This window comes from Pleurodeles waltl, chromosome 1_2 (assembly GCF_031143425.1).
Source record: "Pleurodeles waltl isolate 20211129_DDA chromosome 1_2, aPleWal1.hap1.20221129, whole genome shotgun sequence".
NCBI classification, from domain to species: domain Eukaryota; kingdom Metazoa; phylum Chordata; class Amphibia; order Caudata; family Salamandridae; genus Pleurodeles; species Pleurodeles waltl.
In genome coordinates, this window is record NC_090437.1 from 153,772,336 (window position 1) to 153,796,798 (window position 24,463).

The 24,463-nt window shown below is 44.3% G+C and overlaps 1 protein-coding gene across 1 annotated transcript in view; it reads right to left on the reverse strand.

The window, feature by feature from the left end:
- Positions 1-24,120, reverse strand: part of PPEF2 (protein phosphatase with EF-hand domain 2) — a 376,295-nt gene extending 352,175 nt beyond the window's left edge. The window contains exon 1 of the mRNA XM_069236843.1: positions 23,903-24,120. Within this exon, the coding sequence (XP_069092944.1) occupies positions 23,903-23,929 (27 nt within the window). The 5' untranslated portion in view covers positions 23,930-24,120. The remainder of the gene's footprint in view (positions 1-23,902) is intronic.
- Between the last annotated feature and the right edge of the window lie 343 nt (positions 24,121-24,463).

Here is a 24,463-nt window from a genome sequence, read left to right on the forward strand (position 1 = left end):
TATGAGAACACCCAGCAACACATTTCCTGGATGCAGTGGAAAACATAACCAGTCTGCTCCCGTAATCCAGCAAGCGGGAGAGCATGATCAAGATAACAGTTTGCACACCACAGAATGGCTATGCCATGGCAGGATGTGGCCTGGGCCTCGGGCTTCCCTTGCAGCCACCAATGGAAAAGGAGGCTGTGAGTGCTCCGTGTTGGACTTGGACCCCCAAAATAAAAGATGAGGGGCTGCAGCGATAGGCCATGGTTAAAAAAAGCAGAAACAGACATTCAGTCATTATACATACCCGAGGCCATGGAGCTCCCCATAAGCCCCCACAAGCTTATGGAGCACTCTATGGCCAAGGGCATGCCTAATGAATGAGCAACTTTTTAAATATGGCCCCAAGGATGGGCATGGACACCACCAACAGTTTTGATATACTGTTGTGGGGTGCATGGAGGTCAGTAGCCCCCAGAGGGTATCCCCTCAAATATTCACCTCAGTCTCCAATGACATACCACTATTACCAAGCACTCCTTGAGCTGCAGCTTTTGTTGTTGGGTTCTGGAGTGCAGGAACCCCACATGCTAGCCACTAAAATATCACCCTAAATCTCAGGTGCATTGTAATTATGACCCCAGAAGCAGCTTAGTACAGCTACCAATCACTCCTGGAGCTGGAAAATTTGTTGTTGGATTTTGGAATGCAGGTACACCAATTGGTTGGTAGCAAAGCTGCAGTAGCAGCATAATGAGGATAAAAGAAATACTCTGAGCACTGGACTACATGCCCCAGATCTCCCAACTGGGCGAGAGGTGGACATTCCACTCACAGCATCTGCTGGTGCCTTAAAAGAAACACAGGATTCCCACGCGTGTCTGAGTGAAGACCAGGCCAAGAGTGGGCCCGTCTGCGCATGTCAGTGGTGGGAGGAGGCTGGGCCACTCCTCTGAGATCGTGTTCCGTAGTTTTGAGGCTTTCTGTCTTGTTACTATTTACACTTTTGCAAGGGTCAGGTACTGATATAGTCAAACGGAAGCCCACCTCCAGCAATAACCTATTTTACCAATGTGATGGGGGCCATAGAGCAGAAGATTAGCTCTGTGGAGGAATGCTTGAGCACTGAAATGAAATCATCTGGGAGTGGACATTGAAATTGGCTGGGCTCTTGATTTTGGAGGCTAATTCCCCAACACAATTGGCTGGCACCAGAAGGAAAAATCCATGTGCTGTAGACCTCTCTGATGTTATAGTCTCTCTGGAGGATGCGCCCATGCACTTACCAGCATCAGACTCACTCTGTTCCCCGCCACCTTCAAAAAAGACATGCTCTCAGGGCAAGCAAAGTAAGACTATGCAAGGTATTAAGGCCCATATTTATACTCCGTTTGCACTGAATCAGTGTAATTTTTTTACGCTAATTCAGTGCAAACTTAACTCCATATTTATATTTTCACACTAGACCCGTCTAGCATCAAAGTATTGGAGTTTATCTCATTTTTTGGATGCGTGAAACCTCCTTGTGTCAATGAGATGCAAGGTAGGCATGCCCATCAAAAAAATGATTCAAAGCCCCTAGCGCCATATTTATCCACCCCAGCAAAAATGACACACGGGTGGGAGGCGGACCCAAAGAATGACGTTAACTCCGATTTGCATCAAATTTTAACGCCTGGATCATTTTAAAATGAGGTAAACACAGCACTACTTAAGGAAAACACACAAAAGCAACATTACCAACCCACAGGACAACTTGGAAGTGCTGCTGCTCCAGCTTGTGAGATGACGCAGAGGAGAGCAACATCAACAGCAACCACCACCACCACAATGCGGCCCACAAAGGCAACGCAGAAGGCAGGAGAGGATATTCAGAAACAGGACAACCGTCCATGGCCTCAGTGAACAAGACATTATGAGAACATTCAGACTCAACTGGCAAGCCATACTACACCTGGTGCACCACATTGAGCCACAAATCACAGCCAGCCTGCAGATCCCACACAATATACCACCTGTCACAAAGCTGCTAGATGTCTTGCATATGCTGGCAAGAGGCTCATTTCAAACAACGAGTACCCTGGTTGTTGGTGTGTCACAGCCGTCATTCTCTGTGTTCCTGCCAAAGGTATTAGATGCAGTAATCTCACTGACGCCCGCCACATCAGCTTCCCCAACACCCAGCAAAAGCAGCAGGAGATAAAAAAGGGGTCCTACCAATTTCATGGCTTCCCGCATGTGCTTGGTGCAATTGACTGCATCCGTGTCCGACTTGTTCCACCTGCAGCAACAGAGCACTTATACCGGAATTGCAAGCACACGCATTCCATTAATGTGCAGGCCATAGTGGACCACCGGGGAGTATTCACAAATATTTTGGCCAAGTATCCTATGAGTGTCCATGACGCCTTCATATTCCACCACAGCGGGATCAACAAACACTTCAAGGATGGACAATATGGAAATGGCCTACTTGTGGGTAAGTCAACAAACGTAGCAATATACATACAACACACCAACACTGTAGGACAAAGACATACACTATTCCACAAAACACATGACCAGGGTTACACAGATGTGCAGGTAACAACACACATGCACCATGCTGTAGTACAGCACAATCAGTGCACACCACATGTACGTAACACACCAAACGACTACAAGTGCCCACGGGTTGCCTACTACATCCACTTCACACACAGTACACCAAAGAATAGCACAGCAATGTCAATGGCATACATCATGGTCATATTATGTAAGTCTCACATAGGCACAGGTCCCTCAAATCATGCCGTGCACGTCACTGCCAGAACAAAAATCAAATGCCAGACAACTAGTGGCAATACCAACTATATCTTATGAACACATACTTGACTTACCTGGAGTGTGCATATACATCTGCCTGACGCTTTGGGTCACACACATAGGAATACAAAATTAATGCCCATCACATACCATGTGCCAAATTTGTGAGAAGTGGAACCACACCTACTGTACTGCAACCTCACATGCACCACTTACTGACCCACAACACCATCATGTCAGTACCATAAACAATAAATGGCCCGCCATGGGGTAGAGTCGCTGTTGGACAGTGCAGATCATGGATGCCTTAGTTGGACCCAGGAGGAGTAATTGGGACATCACTGACCTTACATGAACTGTACCAAGGGACACATTTGTTCAGTAGCTAAGTTCCACCCCATAGCCTGCACTGTGCATGTGTTGAAGGTATAAATGCTGAAACATGTTTTGGAAGATGGGAAAGACACTGGTAGTAATGTTGATCCTCCTGAAACAATGGGATACACATTCTTGGACACCTGATGGCTGCCACAAACATCAGCTGCCACGTAGGACCACTAAGGGACCAATGTAAGAGCCCCCAATGCTATTGTCATGGCCTGCACTGTATGTACAAGTTGGTGGATGACCACTCTTTTGTGACTTGAAGCCATATTGGAAATCGGCCACCCTCCCACGCAGCACTTCGCGTGGAAGGGGCGTGAAATGTGTGCTGCTGCACGTCTGTCAGCACAAGATACATAGCATGATGATGCTGACTCAGATGTAGGTGTCACCTAAAACCTGAGGCAATGCCAACATCAAACACCACCGCAGGGGTGCCGTTTGCAGGTTGCAATAAGGAAATAGACTGATTTGAACTCATATTAATGTGCCAACCAATGCATGCTGCATACTGCTGCACACACAGAAAGAGCCAATTGGCCATCAAAACAGCATATGTATAGGGAGGTGTCCCTTCCTGCACAGATAACTCTACCTCCACAGGGCAGCTAGCCAAGCACCCTAGTGCAAGGTTGGTAGGGTCAGTGTACGGCTGCAAATAAGCCAATGGCAGAGGGGACAACAATGGGTTGCCAAGTAACATGTTACACATGGTTCATTCCTGCATAGTCAAACTATTGCAGCACAGTGCTGCCAATGTTGGAGCTGCGTTGAGCACTGTCACTTACTCATTTAAATGGGCCTAAGTGTTGCACTTCATCTGTAATGACATGTCAAAACAGTTGGAATGTCCAGGCTCTGTAGTGCTACTATGTTGCCACTACATCTGACCTCATAGTGTTGTGAGGATGAGTCATGTCCCCTCTAGTGATAGCACACTGATACAAAGGTGCACTACACAACGTATGGTACATACATACTGACCATCAGTTAGGATTCCAAATCATATGTCCCAGGTCCTTGAGCCAATACTCAAGATGGTCATGTCCAACAACACAGTGCTAAGCAAACTTTGCCTAAAGCCAGGAACTCACACCATACCACAAGCCCATATGAGTCACAACCACCTCAAAATAACCACTGCCATGCTACATGACGAACCTGTTGCAAGCCTTAACAACAACTTACTCCTATTATCTTTTGCAGTGCATCAGAGTTATGGCATACAGCCATGGATTATGACCCCATTTGCAGACCCAAGCACAGCAGCAGACCGTGCATACAATGAGGGACATCGTAAAACATGGAATATCGTGGAGAGGACATTTGGCATACTGAAGACAAGATTCAGGTGCCTGGACCTCACAGGAGGCAGCCTCCGATATGCCTCACACATTGTCTGCAAAATCATCATGACATGTGCTATCCAGCACAACATATGTGTTGACCAGGTTGATGACCTGCCTGAGGAGGAGAAGGAGAATGGTGGTGTAGAAATGGAGGAGAAACGGCACAACACTGCTGGGATACGCCGCAGACAGCACATAGTTGAGAACTTTTTCATTTCAGAGCCACTTAAATTCCCTTGTCAATTTAGTAAATAAACACTTCACCTATACAACCAATCCTGCTTTGGTCTCTTCAATCTCCACTACATATAAGATAGGAATGTGAGTCTAACCTCAGGGAGCATGTTACAAATATGAATCTGACAAGTACTGTTGCAGCATCATATGTGATGTGTAAGATTGTACTGCCACCATCACAAACATCACCAATAGCCTCATCACTGGTATGTAACAACTGAAGGACACAATCTATGGATCACAACATATCTTGTACAACCATGTTGCCAGCTTGTCCATCAATAGCTCATCACACACAACTACATCATGTCCAAATAGGAAGTATACAAGGGGCCCACACATGAGGTTGTGGATGTCCAAAATAAGAAAGTTAGTCATGTTGGAACAGAACACTGTCACAACTCAGTGAGAGGTGTGCAATGGCTGCATGGAACATGTGTGACGATGGGGGAACATAATTTGTAATAATAGTCATCATGATTTGCCCAGATATAACAAGCAATGGAAGAAGTTGGACCTGCACAGTACAACCATGGTAATCTGTACTGCCACTGCCTTGGTGCCCAATCCTGACACAGGGTACACATGACCTCACACATTGCATGGACACGTCTGTGGGATACACTTCAGTATAGATGAGAACATATGCAGCTAGAACTGCAGGTCCACCACACAAAACCAACAACCATTTGTAAATGCAATGAGTTTAATCAAACATTTGTGGTCAAAACATAATCTGGGTGGCATGTAGGCAGAGTGTGTCATACACAGTATGTACCAAAGATGTACACATGTCAGACATATATGTAGGCCACACACATGTCTCCATAAACTCCAAATCTACATGCAGAAACAGTTGTTGGGTAACACTTCCTAGGTAGCATTGGTTCAGCCATCATCAACAACGCTTGAGCTGTGTATGTAGTTTTAAATATTATGCTCTGTATGACAACATCACGCATCACATACGAAAACACAATACAAAATCACAAACCACAACTATTGCATTGTACTGACTGCCAAACATATGTGGATACACTGTTGTCACACATGCATATATATATGCACAACGTGCAATTATTTGCATGCTGTTGACTCTGTAACACACACATCAGTCTAACAGACCAATCACACCCTCATCACATTGTTGCATGAACCATCCACAATATGCCACACTGCAGCACAGCCCATGTCATTTGTATGTTGATTCAGCGTGCATCTAAGGAGAATGGAACAAAAACATGCAATCAGGAACTGAGTAAAACAAAAACTGACGCTAATGCATCTAAAACATCCGCAAACGCAAAGAGTATGACACATGGGCCCTTAGCGTGAATTCCACCTTCGCAGTCCTCTCAATGCCGATTTTCAGTGAAATCGACGCATAATGGTAATGCGTCAATATAAACGACGCACGTGTGTCATTCGTCTAAAATACCAACGCAAATGCCAAATGCGTCATATAAATACATGCTTAACTGAAAACATGATGCACAGCAACAGGAAGTGATGTAATAGGAAATCCTGTCTACAAGCATGGTACAGTGGGTTTAGTTTCACTTTTTCTTTACAGTCTGTAACTTTTTGACTGTGTGGTTGTGTTTTGGAGCTGGTGGTTGTGTCTTCCTTGCGTTTTGTATCTTGTGGTGTCCCACCGGTCGTGTTTTGTTAAATATTGTCTGCATTTTGTCCCAGTTGTTGTCATTTTGTGTATATTTGCATTTTGTACTGTGGGGTGTCTGTCCGGGCTAGTTAATCAGTTGGGATAGTTGGGATTAGTTATAGGGCTTAAGTTACCGTTAATTACATTTTTTTCCCTACGTATTTGGGGTCAACCTTTCCAGTAATAACATGTCCAGTAGAGGGAGGTTGACCAGGATGGGAGAGGATGACTTGGAAGGCTTTGTGTGGCTGGTAGACCACTCCCTGCCGATGATGCTGGAGATGGGGGCTGGGACATCCAGGGCTATTGGGCCGAGGCCAGGCGGCTGCAGTGGGGCAAGGTGCTCCACAACCTGAAGAGGGTCTACAAGAGCACCAGGGATGAGCAGTAGCTCAAGCATCGCTGGGCAGATCTGGTGGCCAAAGAGCAGGATCTGCTCGATCTTCTTGATGTCAAGATTGGTGGACCTATTGGTGAGTCTCCCATTGGCATACTATTTACTGTTCACCGCTCTTGGATGACAACAGCAGATGTGTTGGAGTGCTGCATGCAATTCTTGTGGACAGGTTGCATGCAACCAGATTGAAGTGTAACTGCAACAGTCTTGACATGGAGTTCACATGTCCTACCATTATACCAATGCAGGTCAGATGTCTGGTGAGTCATTCACAACCATCACAAAGTCACACATTTCAGGGGCCATGGCGACACCTGGGCCCCGGCATAGTGTAATGTATGATATGCCAAGGCACCGCTAGCCTACCATATTTCCCAGGATTGTGTCAACAAAGTTGGGCAATGCATGTATAGTGCAACTTTGTCATCATTTCACGCACATGATCCCTGCCCCTGTCATTATGTCAGCAAAGGGGGCTTACCCGCCTTAGGGGGCAATGTAAATGGGGCATTTGATATCAGACAACTTTGCCACATCAGTCATGGATTACTCAAAGCATGATCATTGCAGACTTATAATTGAGCTGCATGTCTATCACAAAGGGCCTCTGGGTGTCTTGCAGGACAAGCTTGAGTAGCTCAGTCAAATGTCTTGCAAAGCACCAGGGTAGTGTCATGTATTTGTTACACAACTCCCCCTTTTACCATGGAGTTTCATCTTCTATAGATTGCCCACATATGGTTGTTGCGGGGTGGAGCACTACATGAGTCTCTGGCCCAGTATCAGTGTACAGATGTGTGTCTCTCACTCACCTGAGTGTCTGTGTCATCTTGTGTTCGTAGTGATGAGTTTGTTGCACCACTTTACACTAGGATAACTAGCTCACTCCTCTAAAATAGTACACATTGAAATTTGTTGTCCACTAGTAGTGACTGTGACATGACATTAAGCATAGTTTTCCATTCATATCTTACAGCTGTCAAATGATCAGATATAAAAGTAGGCTGGATGGTGACATTGTGTCCCACTGAAAGGCTCCCCATGCACCACCAGAGGGTCACATCTTGTGAGGCTCGTGGTGCTCAAGGCCAGCATTGTGTAAACAAGGTGATGACACACCCCATGTGGGGCCATATGTGACTAAGAAGTGCAACGCTGTGAGAATATTGGCAGTGGGGCACTCCATCATTCTCACAACACAGGGATGCACCATTTTGAACCCAATTTGGTGCATCCCTGTAATGTCATGAATATGAAGGACTGGGCTGGCAATTGTCCCCCAGCATGGCGCTCCGTATTTCGCACTCCATGTATGTAACACTTATGTGTTATGTAATTGGCGTGCATGCAGGTCAAGGCCAAATGTGTGCTGGCATGGAAATGGGTGTGTAAGGAGTAGTATTGGCAGATCAGGTATTGATGGGTGTCTACACCTGGACACATGAATGTAAATGTGATAGACCAATAGATACCAGCTTCCTAGTTTTCAGCCCTCCCCACATATGGTCCACTCCCTGACTCCATGTATGAGTGGGCATGCCTTGGTGGAGGACCAGGACAGTTGAGATGATGGATTGCATGGCCATCCCCCTTTAGGCACAGGGGGAGAGGAATACCAAATTTGTAGGTAGATGTGATGCTCACAGTGTAGGTGACAGTCATATTGATCAGACTTCCATGTGTACCTATCAACACTGACCCCTTATGGTTACCAACAGCATTCCATCCTCCTAATAACATGTTCAAGCTACTGGTAATGTAGGGTTGAAAATTGACACAGATGATGAAGAAGTTTGGGCCTGATCTATGTGAAGTTTATGCTGCCTTTGCCTTATTATATATTACGCAAAAGCAATGCACACCTCCATGTGTTTGGCTCATAATCTTGTTTTGCGTCACTTTGGTGTCAATGAAATGACACTAAGGCAGTGTTGTTGTTACATTTATCAAGGCCATCATCTTTTATGGAATGTGAGTTGGAGTGCATGTGTAATTAGATGTAGATTGTAAGCTAATAATCTGTATATACTCCACACATTGCTGACACTGATGGTTGCCTGTCTCCATTTAACAGCTGCCAACATGACCAATGAGGAACTGCATGCGTTCCAAAAGAGGGAAGTCCACTACCACCATATCCTGGCAGTGGAATCTGGGTTCCAGAGAACGGCTTGCCGCTATCGTGCTGAGAGATCAACAGGGGAATGGCAGGCATTCACACAAGGGGGTGCCACACTGGTAATGGCCACACAGAAGAGACCCAGCTGCAAAGCAGTGCAGGGGGGCACAGCTGCCACCACGTCAACACCCACAACTGACACAGCTTCAACCTCGGTATACCAGCCCACACCACCTGCTGCCATGGACCCTAAAATTATGCAGGGTCTGCAGAGGGACGTTTCACTTGTGTTGCAACGGTTGGACAGTTTGGAGAAGGAAGTGGCTGCCAACACAAAGAGACTCAAATACATTAAAAAAAACTCAAGAAGGCCAAACTTTGTGGCATCAGTCCTGTCACCTCCAAGTTCTGCCCCCTACCTCCTCACTTTTACTCATGTTTTATAGTGGGTTTTAAGGGGTGAGTGTTAGGTTAGTGTAGGTATGTACTTTAGATAGGATAAGTAGATTTGGGGTGGGTTTTTTACTTTTTATGTGTTAATTGGAGGGTGGGTGGAGGGGTCATGTTGGGGTATATATGTGTGTAAAAAAATACAAAAAAATATATATTTGCTTAGATTTAGTTAGTATATGTGTAGTATAGGTATATGTTGTACTACATGTGTCTCGTAACTTAAAGGGGGTGAGAGGGCCAATGTTTACAGTGTGGTGTTAAATGTGCTAGGTAAGTTTAGCATAAGGTAGTTAGCATTAATTGTTGGTTAAGTATAGTTAGAATAAGTTAGTTCAGGTTAGGATATATTTTCTTGATTTATTTAGTTTAGTTACATACTTAATAAATATTTTTGGGTACTCCTTTACTTTTTGTGTCTTAGAGTCTTTCTATGAGTGCACAGTAGAAAACTTGACATGTTCATCACCTGTTTACAACTCAACTGTCACATTGGCAGCAACTAAACATCTACTTGTCTATGCATCTGCCATCCAGTGCACCCACCACTCAAGGTGACTATGTTTACTTTGTATTGGACAGGTAGATGTGGTAATTCAGTAGTCAGTGTTAGGGTCCGGTGTAGGAATGCTGGGCACTGTGGCACATCTGACAGCCTACATTTAAAATCTAACCTGCTAAACTGACCAGTGGCAATTACCGATGAGGGTAAATACCTCTGTATCACACCAATGTGTTCTACTGGTACTTCCAGCTGACGATATTGCCTGAGAACTTTTTCACAGCCATTCCTGCGTATGTAGTGAGTGAAGCATACATGTGTTCTACATTTTTGACATACTTAGTGATTTGCTTGTAGGGGATAAGACCAGCATTGACATTTATCATGTAGGAACCTTTTGTGTAGATATGTGCCCCCATATTCCTGCACTGTTGTACTGACACTCTGTGACTAATGACATGGTTACAAACATCACAATTCCTAAGCATAGTAGATGTGTCACAATACACAAAGACATGCAGTTTGTGAAGGAGGTGTTTATTTTCAAGTGTTGTAGTGCAATATTTACAATGTCCAGGTTAGTGACCCCATTAGTGAAATCCATACGATTGTGACACAACACAAGCCCAGGGTTGAGGGACATGTCATGGAACATGCATGGCGAAAGTGTCATTAAGTGCGGAGGAACATGATTTGACAATTTGTAGGTGAGAGACAATGACAGCCCATAGCAGACAGGTCAACAGTGTGTCTTTGAAGAGTGCACATATCCAACAGTGCTAACTCTGGCATGATTTCAAGCACATGACAAAGGAAAACACTACCCATGTGGCATGGGATGGTGCTACCGGGAACTCTTATTGGTGAAGATGATCTGTTCCACATCTTCATCCTCCGATGTGTGTGGTGTCTCCTCTGCCCTTGATGGTGGTGGTGGGGAGGCAGAGGGGGTCTCACACACTTCAGTGGTTGGAGATGTGGATTCCCAATTCCCAGCAGCTACCATCTGTAGCACTACATATGGCATCACCGTAGCAAGGAGGAACTGTTGTTTTTTTAGTACAGCAGCAACATACCGGTGGTAGACAGCCATGTCTGCCCTGAGGGAGACCAGTTCCATGGGGTCCATCTTGTTTTCAAGCACACTTCTGCCAGTATGGGAGGGTAGTTGCTGTGGCCTCTCCCTCATGGCAGCAGCTATGTCCCTCCGACACTTCTGGACTCCATGCCGTGGGGAGTGTGTGCCTCGTTTAACTGTAGTCTGTTCATTTGCCATGACGAGGCATGTGCACATACCCTCTAGGCTGGCTGCCACTGTCTCCTTTCCCACTGGCACCTCCTTGGCCAGCTCCAGTTGGACTCCTACCACTGTCCTCTCAAAGCTAGTTCCTGGGTCCTCGGATTCCTCAGCTGTGTTGGTGCTGTCAGGTCGTACTATTTAGGTGTTGAGTGGGGCATCTGGGATGACTGCTACATCATTTGTCCTCCTTGCGACTGGAGGTGGTGTCTGGAAGGATACGAGGACTTCTTGGAGGGTCTCTTGGCTGATGGTCGTCAGCTGGTCATCTAGGTCATCCAGGAACTCCAGGACAGGCAGATCAGCAGGAAAGCCATCATCCTATGCAATGAGATGGTGTAAAATCAATCATTCTGTGTTGTGGTAGTTGACATGTCACATCACTGACTTGCTATTGGTGGTTTATTGTCATCTTTCCAGACAATGTTCCTGTACATCATGGTTGAGGTCTATCATCCCTTTGCCCCACCTGAGTGTCACATGAGGGGCAGCTCAGGTGGTGCAATTGGCTACGTCATATCTACTAGGTGTGATGTATATTCTTTATGTGGCTTGACACCATCTTGTTATTGTCAACCCTCCCTGTGCATCCATTTGCATGGTAGGGCCTTACAATGGGCGTTGCAGTGGTTAAGCCTCAGCACCACACATGGTAATATGCCCCTGTCCCAGTCTTACATGTTTCACATACACCTGTGCGGTACTGAAACCTTGCACCACCCCAGGGATGGCATTGCTAGGACACTATGCTGTTGTCTCCTTTGATAGCTCCTCATGTTGATGTATGTGTATGTGTGCTACATTGCACAGCACACTTGGACCTATCAGATTTCCATTTCATCTTTTGTCTGTGCTGGAAAGTGTGCTTTCCTACGCAACTATGATCTCCACCTCAATGCAGCCATCCTTGCACAATGATGCAAGAGATGCAGCATAGTGGCAGAGCAGCTAAATTGACAGAGGCACAGGAGTAGACCCAGTGAAGGGAAGCATGGGAATCATGTTTTGCTGTGCACATCATTTTGTATATGACAGTGCCCACATGGTAAGTTAGTTCATGGACATAGCCAGTTAACTGGAGTTGAACTTAGGTCAGGGCCTCGAGCTTGTTTGATGGTGATTTTGCAGATAGTCATACTGGTCTCTCATTACAAGTGCGGCAGTACTATGACCACCTGACTTCCATTGTCTAAATGACCATCCCCAACAGTGCAGGTGGCAGTGGCACATGTTGTCAATGGGGAATGCCCCATGGGCCAATGGCTTGGCACTGGCAGGTTTCCAGCAGCTTACAGACTGGCAATGCCACCTGTCTTGTGACACCAGACCAGTTTTATGATCAACGCTCCCCTCCAGGTCTGTTCCCACGTTTCCACCAGCCTTTGCATGACAGTGAAACCCCCATCCAAAGGTTGGTGGTGATGTGGTTTGGTGTGCCATGGGCTTTGCAGGGGGTCCCATGCCCTGCCCCTTTGCCCTTTCCACTGCCTGATTTTCAGGGCTAAGTGCAGCTTGTCCTGTCACACCCAATGCACCCCAAGACTGGCACTGACTCTCTTTGATCCATCAACAATGCTGTGCTAAGTGCCCCACATGGCTACAACGAGCAGACAGATTTCCACCCACTATCCCATTGTGTGACTCACAATGCCAACCGCAAAGGGTACACTGCACTGGCAGTCTTAACAACACCAGACTTGCCCATGCACCATCCCTGTCTGTCAATGTGGAATTATACACCATTATGTTCACAGTCATACACCATGTGTTGTATGTCTCTGTTTATTTCCGCAATCCTATGTGTCTCACATGGTTGTGTCAGAATAGTTGTGGGCTCAGTCTGCAACTGTTGTGACCTACAGTCTGCTATCTGTGGTACATATTTTCTTTAGTGGCACATTTCTGTTCAGCATCAAGATGTATGGTTCCACACAACACCAGTTTAGTTGTTCTGGGTAGTAGAATGTTTCCAGTGATACAGGACCAGTCTGCTATTCCCCCAGTGCCTTCTCAGATTATTTTTCCCTGCACCCAAGGGCCATCCTTACTGCATGATGAAGTGGTGGCTGCCTTATGTGGATGTGTTGTCAATGTGCTGGGTGGTGGTGCTACCGGCACATGTCTGGGTACTGGTGGGACAATTGCAATGAATTGTGTGCTGTGAGGTGCAGCACACGTGTTTGGGCAATGAGGCAAGGCAGTTGCAAGGTGTTACTGCAAAGGACACCACCATGACGTAACCCCAGGAATGGTACTGACTGACTACCTAGTCTCTGAAGTCTTTGTCGTGTTGGTTGGGTTGATATGACTATATGCAAGGGATGTTGTGATGACACAACGAGAGGCACAGTTATTATACATGCAATCCATCTCATGTGCTCCATGTGTACATGTAGGTATTTAGGCCTGGTGATTGACATTTGTCCAGGTTGTGTATGTATTGTGGTGCATGGCACTACCAAGGCATAAGTACATGTGTAGCTTACGTCAGCATAGTGCAAATTGCTTCATGTGCAATGTGTCCCTCTGCACTCCTTTGACGTGCATTGTGTGAGTCCTATGTGCCTCCCCCTTCTTGCACTTGACAATTTAGCATTAATTTCCCCCATGCAACTTACCCTGAATTTGTGGTGTTTCCTGGAGGTCTGCGCTGTCCTGTCCTGAGATTCCAGTGACCAGTTCCTCCGGGATGACCGCTGCAATCATCACCTACATCTCGTCCAAGTCCTCTGGTGGTGCTGGACTACCACCTCCAGTTTGCAGTGCTGCCTTCCTGTTCCTTGCCATCTTTTTTTTGTCCTTCGCTTACACTCATACCAGCATTTCTTGCACTCTGTTACGGTTCTCCTCACCTCTGCCACACTGTTAATCTTGTCTACTATCTGCTGCCAGATTGCCTCTCTCCTGCCAATTGGCAATTAGGAGGCGATGAAGAATTGGTGTTGCTGCTCCACCACCTTTCCCACCAGTATTTCGTGCTCTTCTGCACTAAAACAACACTTTCTCTTTTTCTTCTCCCTCCTCTGGGTCTTGTCTAAGTCTTCCTGGCTGGTTCCTGTTTGATTGGGGTCACCCTGGGGTCTCTCCTGGCTTTCTGGCTCCATTTTGCCTCTCCTTTGCACTGTTTTCTCCGTTAGCGTCTGTATTTGACGCTAATGCGGGTAAAAATGGTGCATTGCCGTTTTGCAACATGTTTATGTGTTGTAAAACGGGTTAGAGTTATTTTTCCGGCGTTAATGTCATTTTGCCTTACGACAAGGCGCAATTGTTAACGTCAAAATATTTTACTCTAACCTATCTTTAGTGCCACCCAGCGACATAGTATAAATATGATGCCCAGGTGGCTTTAAAAAATGGCACCAGTCAGCGCAAAACTTTTTGACGCAAAACTGTGTTAACGAAGTTTAGCGCCCAAAAGAATAAATCTAGCCCTATATGAGGTTGTGGCACCAGTTGGGTTGTCTGTAAATACTACTGAGTTGGAACTGAGCAATAATTTGGCCTGCTTGGAAGACAAGTTAACCGCTTTTACTAAAATCAATCTAGGCAGGCTTAACTCAATTGAGAACTTGGTTTGAGTCTGACCACGCTTGTACAGTTGCCTAGGCCCCAAAAAAAGGATGCATGTACAATAACCCCAGTGGAATGGGAAGTCAATGAGCTGAATAGGGGTATTTGTATATCGACTCAGTCTACTTCAGGAGCTCAGCCCCCCCACCCCTGTCTAAAGGATTCACTTTGACCCTCTCGAAGATGCCCAGAAACAACAGGGGAAGTAAATGTGGTGGTAGGGGTTAAGCCTGTACCTTTGTCCATGGGAAGTATAAGACAAAACTCGAATGGATCCTCCAATGGATTCTCCACCTGTGTTACAGTTGCCCCCAGAGGCCACTTCTTAATCGTTTGTTCTTAAAGTAGTTGCCCTTCTAAGTCACAATCAGTTAGTTAAAAGAGTAGTTCACTGGAGTAATGCCAGGGTAGGTGGGTTTGAGGAACAGCGTGACCAGATACATTTGGTGTTAAGAGTTTCAGGGGTGGGAAACTGTCCACACCTGCCAATTGTGAGTGTACGGTCACAAATTTCAGGAATAGGTTTATTGTACAGGATATTTTGGACAGGCTCAAACACACTGTGTGCATACAGAGCAGGATTGAGGCGCTTCCTTTGGTTTTCTTTTATAGACCTATAATCTGCCCATCCTCAGTGTTCCCTCTGGTGACCTGTCCCATCATGATTAGAAATAGATTTTCTCCTCTTTCACATTTAGATCAGTTGAATTGACTGCTACCTGGGGCTACTCCATCTAGTTCACTGGATCACCCTTTTATCGGATGACAGTCCAATTAATCTCTAGCTGCCTCATTAAATTCAGCTCCAGTCATGGAGAGTATGGCAAGGAAGGTCATTTCCAGGAATTGTGTTCACAATTACTTGAATATAGCTATAAGATTAGCTTCTTCGAATGTTGCAGGCTTGGCTGCTAAGTTGCCAAATACTAACTGTCAGAGCATTATTATGCACTACAAAGTGCTTTGTTAACAAGAAGCTTGGCTGACAGCAAGCATATTCATAGATAGTTTTGTTACTTGTTGTACCCCTTTGGTAGTAAGGAATGTGGGAAGGGCTAAAGGTCTTAATACATTAATTTTCCTTATATTCCCAGGGCAGATAGTATGGACCACTCTTAATCCCCCCCTCCGCCCCCCATTGCGAACTTCTCTTGATAAATTGCCAGGTGCACTAATTATTATTAACAAATTTCTACAACAACTTTTTCATTTCAAGTAATCTTGCTATAGTAACCTCTTTACGTGAAGACTTAGATTAAACAGCTTTCATTGCAATTGCTCCATCCCATGGACAGGAGAATTTATTAAATGGCATTGCCAGTTGTCTGCATTGTTGTGTGTTTTTTTGGGCATAGAAGATGATCCTACTACACACTTTTGTCACAGTCCATTTGGAGGGAACTGAACCTACTATTAAATAAAACATAACTTACAATTTAGATTTGTGAAAAAGCTGAGAATCTGCTTACTGTCACTCACGTTGATCATAAAAAGAAACAAGCTAAATGGCTTGACTCCAACTGTTCAAAGGCCCATAAGCATTTATTGACAGTGCTTAAAGCAGGTACAAGGGATTTCTGATTTGGTGTGCAGTTGTAGGAAGGACTATAAGAATGTTTTAATGACCCAGAAAAGATTAATCAGGGGGAAGCTTATCAAACCTTAATTATGGATAGTACTCTTAAACACAACAATCTGTTCTAGCAGACTGTTGGAATTATTTTGGTGACTCTCATGATGCAGGCCTTGACACAGTGATCACCCCGGATGACTGGGTTAGACATTTTACCAAAGTGTACTCAGGTTCAGCTCCTATTGAGGGTCCCTCTTCCATTGAGGCACAAACTACATGTTCTATGGCATTGTGTGCTTCTTTGTTGTCCCTCTCCGGTCTAGAAATAGGTCTGGATGTTGTCATAGGTGCTATTAACAGATGCCAGGGTGGGAACGCTAAAGGGCCAGATGTGTTACCTGTGGATCATTTTAAGGCAAACATCCCTTTGTGAACTTCCCTCCTTACAAACGTTTTGAAGGTCTGGTTGAGCATGGATCCTCTTAAAGCTTGGTTACATGTGACTATTGTGCCCATCTTTAAGAATGAATGCAAGGGGAACCCACAATGTTATCGCCCAATATTGTTTCCCAACTCTACTGCAAACATAATGGGTAGGATTTTATCAAAGTAACTTCAAACCTTGGGCCCATGATAACAATATTCTTTCTAAGTTGCAATAGGGCTTTCACACTGGCCTGAGGACAACTGAGCAATGTCACAATCTTTATCTTTTGATAACTACATATACAATGTCCAAGAAAGGAAAGATATATTTAGCTGCCATTGACCTTAGTTTGGCGTTTGACTCTGTTAACAGATCCAAACTCTGGGGATTAAGAACGAACTTGGAGTTGAGACCAGTATTGCCAATTTTGTGAGGGAACTACATTCTGATGTAATTGTCAGTCTGAGGTATGGTCCCACTAGGGAGACAACCACAGCTTTCAGCATGGCTAGAGGCATACACCAGGGCTGTGTGTTGGCTCCTGTTCTCTTCTCTTTATGTACCAATGGTCTCAATAAATAGCTGCTAGATTTTAAAATTGATTGTCTGCGAGTAGGTGATCATTATTTGCCTGCGCTGATCAACGCTGATGACACAGTTCTTTTAGCCAGGACCATGATTGGCCTCCCACGACTTCTAGACACGTTTTTTTATGGCAACCTCAATCTTCTGGTTAATCAGGCTAAAATGCTTATAATGATTTATAGACTCCGGAAAAAGGCAGCTAGCTCTTTTACTGTGTTCAACTCGAAAATTAGAACAGTCCCCTCATAGTCGTGCCTGGTGATTTGTTTGCCTATAAACTTAGTTGATGCCCTTTGAATACGCCCGAAGCTGCGGCCCTCAGAGGCTCTCTTTAGTTTTGCCTCTAGACTTGGCAGTGGTCGCAGCAGCTGGCCAGGGTTACAGACGAAGGGCGGCAGGGATGGGGGATTTAATAAGCTTTCAAACAAAAAAACCCTTACCTCCACTCCGCTCCTCTTCTCCCACGCCACCGCTCTTCAGTCTTGCAGTGCGGGCACAGGCTCCTAGCCTGCCCTGCACCCAAGCCTGACGCTGCTCAGAGCAGCGTCAGGATTGGCTGGGAGCTCCCTGGCTGGGCGCTCCCAGGCAGACTGGGAGCGTGTGCAGACTCTCTTCAGCCCGGCAACACAGTGTACAGTGCACTCCCATCAGTGCTCGCCACCCCATGGTTCCGCCCCTTTCACAATGAAGGGATAATATCCCTTCATTGTGAAAGCTTTGCTGCTTCTGCTGCTGGCGGGGGCGACGCTCCTCCGCCCTAGCAGAGGAGCTGCCACTGCTTGGCAGCAGCCCCATGAAAGAACTTTTGACAATTTTTAAGGCGAAACATTGTACTAATGTTATCTATGGGGCTGGTCTTTGGGGCATTAGGGATTACCCAGGGCTACAGAGGATTGAGAATGGTTGTATTGAAAGATTGTTGGCCGCACCAAACACTACTTGTACCCATATCTGTCACCTAGAAGTGGGATTAGACTATATTAATAACCAAATCAAACTCAACCGCTCTTATTGTGGCTGAAGATACGGACAAGAATTAGACTTCTTTTAACCAGCCACTTTTAGCTGATTGTTTCAAACTTGATCATGGTTTTATGGATTCCCTGGATATTGTATATATACACCTCTTGCCGTAACCTGGATCTACCTGATCTGTTTGAGAATCCGGAAACTTTCTCTCCTACTTTCTTCAAATTCATCAAGAATTTTTTTATGACTAAGTGTAGAAATGCAATATTGCAACCTGTTATAGAGAAATCTGCAGTTTTAACCTATGTTCCGATATGCACTACTCCTGGCATCAAACTTTATCTTATCTGGGTCTCAAATAAGTTCCCCATATTTGTGTTGACTAGAACACTGTACACCTCCTGGTGGCTTATCCTGTGTAGGGCGCCTATTTTAAAAACCTACCTTTCTGCCCATGTGGCTGCAGCTGCACAAAGCATGCTGCACTTTATGTTTTTCCGTAAATGTTATTCTGCACAGAGGAAGTTTTTTCATTTCACCCATTTTAAGACAAGCGAACTTTAGACAATGTAGGGCTGCATTGGTTCCATGCAATCACTTTCATCACCCAGTCGGTATTTTTCAGTTGCTTGTTTTATGCAATGTGCTATACAATTGAGTTCAAATGCTGCCATAGCATGAACTTCTTTTTTAGCTAACACTTTCTATTTTACCTGTTGTTTTTAGCTTCTGTATTTAATATTATTTAACACAATTGAATATGCTTGAAACTTTTGATGATATGTAAATGTATTTTATTGTATCCTTATGATCACTTGTTTTGATCAAATAAATAACTATGCCTGACTGACTCTGAACATATGTTATTTAAATCAATGCTTTTGTGACAATGTTGATGATTAATAATGTAATATGTATCATTATTGTGAATGTTGCAAATGTTGGTTTTACCATCATTTACATTAATGGTGGTTTATAAGATGCATTGTTTATTGATACTGTCACCATTCATTTCAATTGTGTTGCAGTGATGAAGTGTAACATGTTCTCTGCTTTTAATGAAGTGGTGACACTCTGACAAAGCCAGTGGACCTGCATTATTGATGATGACACACTTTTATAATGTGAAGTTGCATCTAGGATAGTTTGGGGGGTATTGTGGTTATAGGGTTCATGAACCATTAGGGTTTTAACCTGATATCAGGGTGTCACCAAAAGTATCTCAGAAGCTGATTCTGAGTGTTTTGAATTTGCAGGCAAGTTTAGGGGACAGCATAATCGATTTATTAATGATTCAACTCATTCATTAACACCAAAGAAACACAGTTCTTAATTTGTACAAGAATGAGTGCTGGTGCCCGAAGCCCTGCTCAGAAGTCGGTGCAATCAAATATCAGCATGATGAATACCAATGCTTTATGGTCTTAAATCTACCTCGTGCCTCTTTAACCCACTTCTTGATACTCCCTGCCCCTTTATCACAGTCTTTGAGGTTCCTGCTTTCTCCTTAGTGACGGTTTCTCTGTCTTTCTCTTCCTCCGTCTTCCCGCTTTGTGTGATTTTCCTCTCTTGCTCTAGATTAACGTCTGATGAGTTAAAATAAGTGGCAGTGGCCACCCCCAGCTCAAATTAAGCACTGAAGAAACTGTAGAAGAAGGCATTGCTATCTGAGTGCCACGTGTGCTGCAGGCTGATTGGTGGAAACCAGATGCTGTGATTAGCAGCGCTTTGCCCTTTTTGGTCTGTTTGACAGTACAGGTCTCTGCAATGCGTATTGTTGCCATTCCTTCAAAACATACACAGAGAGGTCTTTGGTTCCACCCATAGAAGTATGATTTTCTTGTTTCATGCTGTTGGCTAAAGAATGTATCATTCCGCATTCCAGAAGAGCTTTTATTGAAATGTATCGGGGACTATTTCACTTCTGAAAGTTACACTCATTCATTATGCTGTTTGTTACATTCAGTTATCTATCTCATACTTGCATTATACGCAGAAAGCAGCCCCTTTTTACAACTTTTCCTCAGCACTGGAAAAGCCAACAGGGTAGGATTTAATCTGAAAAACAATATTTGTGTATTCCACACGTGTAAAAGTATCTGTGAATTCCTGTACTTAAACGCAGATAGAACATGGTATTTATGTAGTGCAAACTTGATGGAGCATTGAACAGGGTCAAAGGGCAAAGAGAGCCAACATGTGAATAATGCCTTGGCACATTAAAGGCAGTCCTACTGACTTTGCCAATGCTCGTTTATTTCTTACCATTTCAGACAGAAATTACTTCCTGATGTGGTTATAAAAATGTTTGCTGCTTCGGCATTGTAATGCATTCTGCACCGCTTAGCGTCTATTAAAACTAAATCCTGCCACTGTGTTGGGAGGATTAGGCATGGAGATGTGACTCGTGAGTTGTGTATTATGATGATTCGCTACTATGGTTAATCCGCTTTATCTGTAAGAAAGCTTAGCTCGCAATATTAAGTTGTAAAGAATATTATCGTTCAGACCACGCAGTTATGACCTACATACAAATGCTTTAAAAATAAAAACACATGCTGAGCATAGAAACATTGTGTTGCCTGATATGCACTGATTTGACCCGCGGTGACCTGCTGTGCCAATCGAAAAATAATATTTATAATTATAAGATAATAATAATACAATAAAAATCATAAAGATGATTGTCACATAAATCGACTTAAAAATACTTTTTTGTGTGGTGAACAATTATTCCACTTACCAGCATTCCCACAAACAACTAATGCCCACTCAAACAGTCCAACAGTACTTTGGGCACATCCTATAGTTCCTGCTCATGAATCAAATACCCACCTCAACCAACAAAAGAGTAAATCCATCCTTCCTAGCGCCACATTCTAAGGCACAGAATCTGCCCATGCGGTCTCCCTTTGCTGAAGGGCCAACGCAAAAGTATCCTTCAATGTCTGTAATGCTAAAATCCCTGTTATTCCCCATTCCTAAGGGAATGAAAATGTGAGTTCATACCGTAAGCAGCACTAAAAGCAAATTAGGCGATGTACTGCGGAGAGGGTGACTGGTTGGTCATGTGCCCCTCCTCTACACCGTACACAAAAAAGATTGAAGTAATGTGTGAGGGATGAGTGAGCTTCCTATGTTGACAATGTAAAAAGCGAGGAGCAGAAAAAAGGGAAAAGGAAAACATGAAGAGCAGTCATTAGCATGCTTGAAATTTGGCAGTGTGGCGCTAAAACATAAAGCTAATCGGTTTTATGACTACGGTACAACAGATAATATCATGGCCGCTTTCCAAATGAATTGCAGGGAAAACCACCCCAGGATCCACAATAAAGCTTCAGTGTTGTACTTGGTCTGCATACAAACACACAATAGGTCCAATTCATGAAAGCATTTATGAGTATGGGAAGTAGTAAGTACTACACGAGTACTCCTTATACTCTTAGATGCCTTTATGAATCAACCCTAAAACGTCCAACTCCCTACTCGTAAAAATTGCATAATTCTAAAGGAATATTCCCGGAATATTCCTATTTTATTCCAGTTTTAGATATTTCCGGACCAACTCACGAAGACATGTAAGAGTATGCAAATGTACTATACGAGTACTAGTTCACATACTCTAAAATGCCTTCCTGAGTAGCCCCATATATGTAGAAACTCCACACGCAGTACTGAAAATGGCCAGCCTAGGCTGCCACCTTTGGTGCCACTAGACGAGAAGCTCGATTTAGCCCCTACAAGCTGTGCAATGACTCTGCCCAGGTCGAAAACATCGACTGGAAATTAAATCAGCCTTTGCAAATATGTTCTATTGCACCTCACCCTACAGGAGGCTACAAAAGGAATGGGACAATGGTAGATCTCCGTAGTTATACATGAAAGAATTAAAGGGTCAAGAATTGAAACGCAACGAACGTAAGATCAAAATCCTACTATGCACTGGAGTTGGACCATCCTGTGAGTAGTCCCGGCTAGCAGTTACTATCCCTTGGGTGCTTTTCATAACCCTGTCTTTGCCCTTGCTACCCCTGGTCTCAGAACAGCAGCAGAAAAAGGAAGAAAGCCAGGATCTTAGAATCAAGTGTTTCATGTGTAAAATAGTAACCGCAGGGGCTCCGGGATTTCCCTAGGATCCCACCGAGGTACTGCCAAATGCCGTGGCTGCAGATCACCCTCAGCTCCAAGTCTTAATTCCACCTGCTGCTGATTTCCTGGTCTTTATTTCACATCATGCCTCTTGTTCACCAATCTGTCCTTCCTGTCATGTTATTCCTCTTACAGGTTCTTTTCCATACATCCTGCCTCCATTTATCACTGCTGTTTTATTATTGTCTCTCTACTTCTTTTTCCCTTTTCTAGTTTCCTCTATTCTGCTCTGTGTCAAAGTCTGTCCATGAAAAGTAAATCCCGGCCCGAAAAATGAGTGCTATGCCCACCACCTGCAGCCACCAACACAAATTAAGTACTGCTTATTGCTTTGTTTGAAGTTTCTATGCTATTTATTTCCTAGAGCTCTTCAGTAAGAAGTAGAAGCCTGTTAAGGAGCTAATGGTGGGACACGGTTAACTGTGTGATGTCTTTGGGTTATGAAAGGGCACGTACGTCACTTCCGCTGCCCGTGGCATTATTGGGGAATAGAAACAAATTAGCAAAACAATTTAGCAAACTCGCAGCAAAAGGGCAAACTCCTTTATAACGGAGTTGCTTCTATGCCAAAGACATAGTCAATTAATATAACAAGTATGTAATAAAAATATCAGCAGGTATATGTTGTGGTTCTTTGTGTAAAATGTTCAGGTTTTGACTTGCCCTTGAATACAGGAGAGTCCTTGGGGCTAGGGCCCATGCATCCTATAGCAGCCCTTGGGGTGCATGCTGGTGCGATACTTGTAAAGATTAGAATGTATAATTACCAAAATGGTCCGAGCTCTATGGTGTGCATTTGCAACTTAGTTACAAATCCATTCCTACAAAGAAACTGCAAAGGCTATTTCACTTAAAATGAGCACTTAAAGTGGTAATGTAAGGTACAGGGCCGTGTCACAAAGTGAGCACCGAAAGTGCTTATTTAAGACAGATCTCTTCCACGGATTTGGGCTGACTGCTGAGTTAACTAGTGGAAGGGTTGGCGCAATGTTGGTTTACCATTTTACACAGTGATAAATGGTTGGTTGCCAATGCAACTTTAAAGGAATGTGCTGCTTTCGGCTGAAAAGGTAGCACCATTAGTTGACATCTCCAAATGAATTAGAGAGCTCAACAAAATAGCGTAGCACAAAGGAGAATGACATCACAACAAAACATTCACAATAGAACACATTACAACAGCCAATAACGATGCAGTAATGCAACTCAAAACACAACAGCACAAAAATACTCATCACAAGTGACTGCAAAACAACAAACATGCATAAACATTCTTTTCACACAATATCAACACCACAAATCTTTTTTAATTTAATGCAACGGTATGCTGTTTGCACCAAACACTGCTTAGCCCCAAGGACGTGAAATAGCGGCAGTCAAAAATGTTTTCTGGTAGGGCCTTCGTGATGTGGTAAAGTGGAAGAAATATCAATTGTCTTACCTTGTTGTTTTCAGAGCGCGAGACCATCCACACCGGAAGAGGTGCTTAAGCACAGAATCTGGTCCTCCTAACCAGAGATGTATTGTTCACGTTGGTGACCAATGTCAAGCGAATAGTTCCCCAAAAGGGTCACGTTCCACACATGGTGGTTACTTTAGGGAGTATGAAAACCAGTCAGACATTCTCCGCGGACACGCGCCCAGCAGCCAGGCCACCTCTCCTCAGACAGAGCCCTCCAGTTTACTTACAAAACGGTGGAGCGAGAAGCTTTAGGCGCTCTCCCATGTGACGAGTTAAGACACTGACGAGATCTGAAAGGGATTAGGATTAGGCGCGTTGAAAGGATCCTTTCATTACCCTCCCTCTGGGCAGAAACAGGGTCTTCTACCATCTTCTGGTTAGGGCTGGTTTGAAAATGAAGGCGTCTGCCTGACCTATTGCTACCAGTGCTTTAAAATAAACTGAGTCTTGGGCTTCAACCAGAGAGATATTTGTCTCACAACACGTTATTTTCCGTTTGGTGCACCATTCCACCGTCTGTGAGTGAGTACAGTACAATGC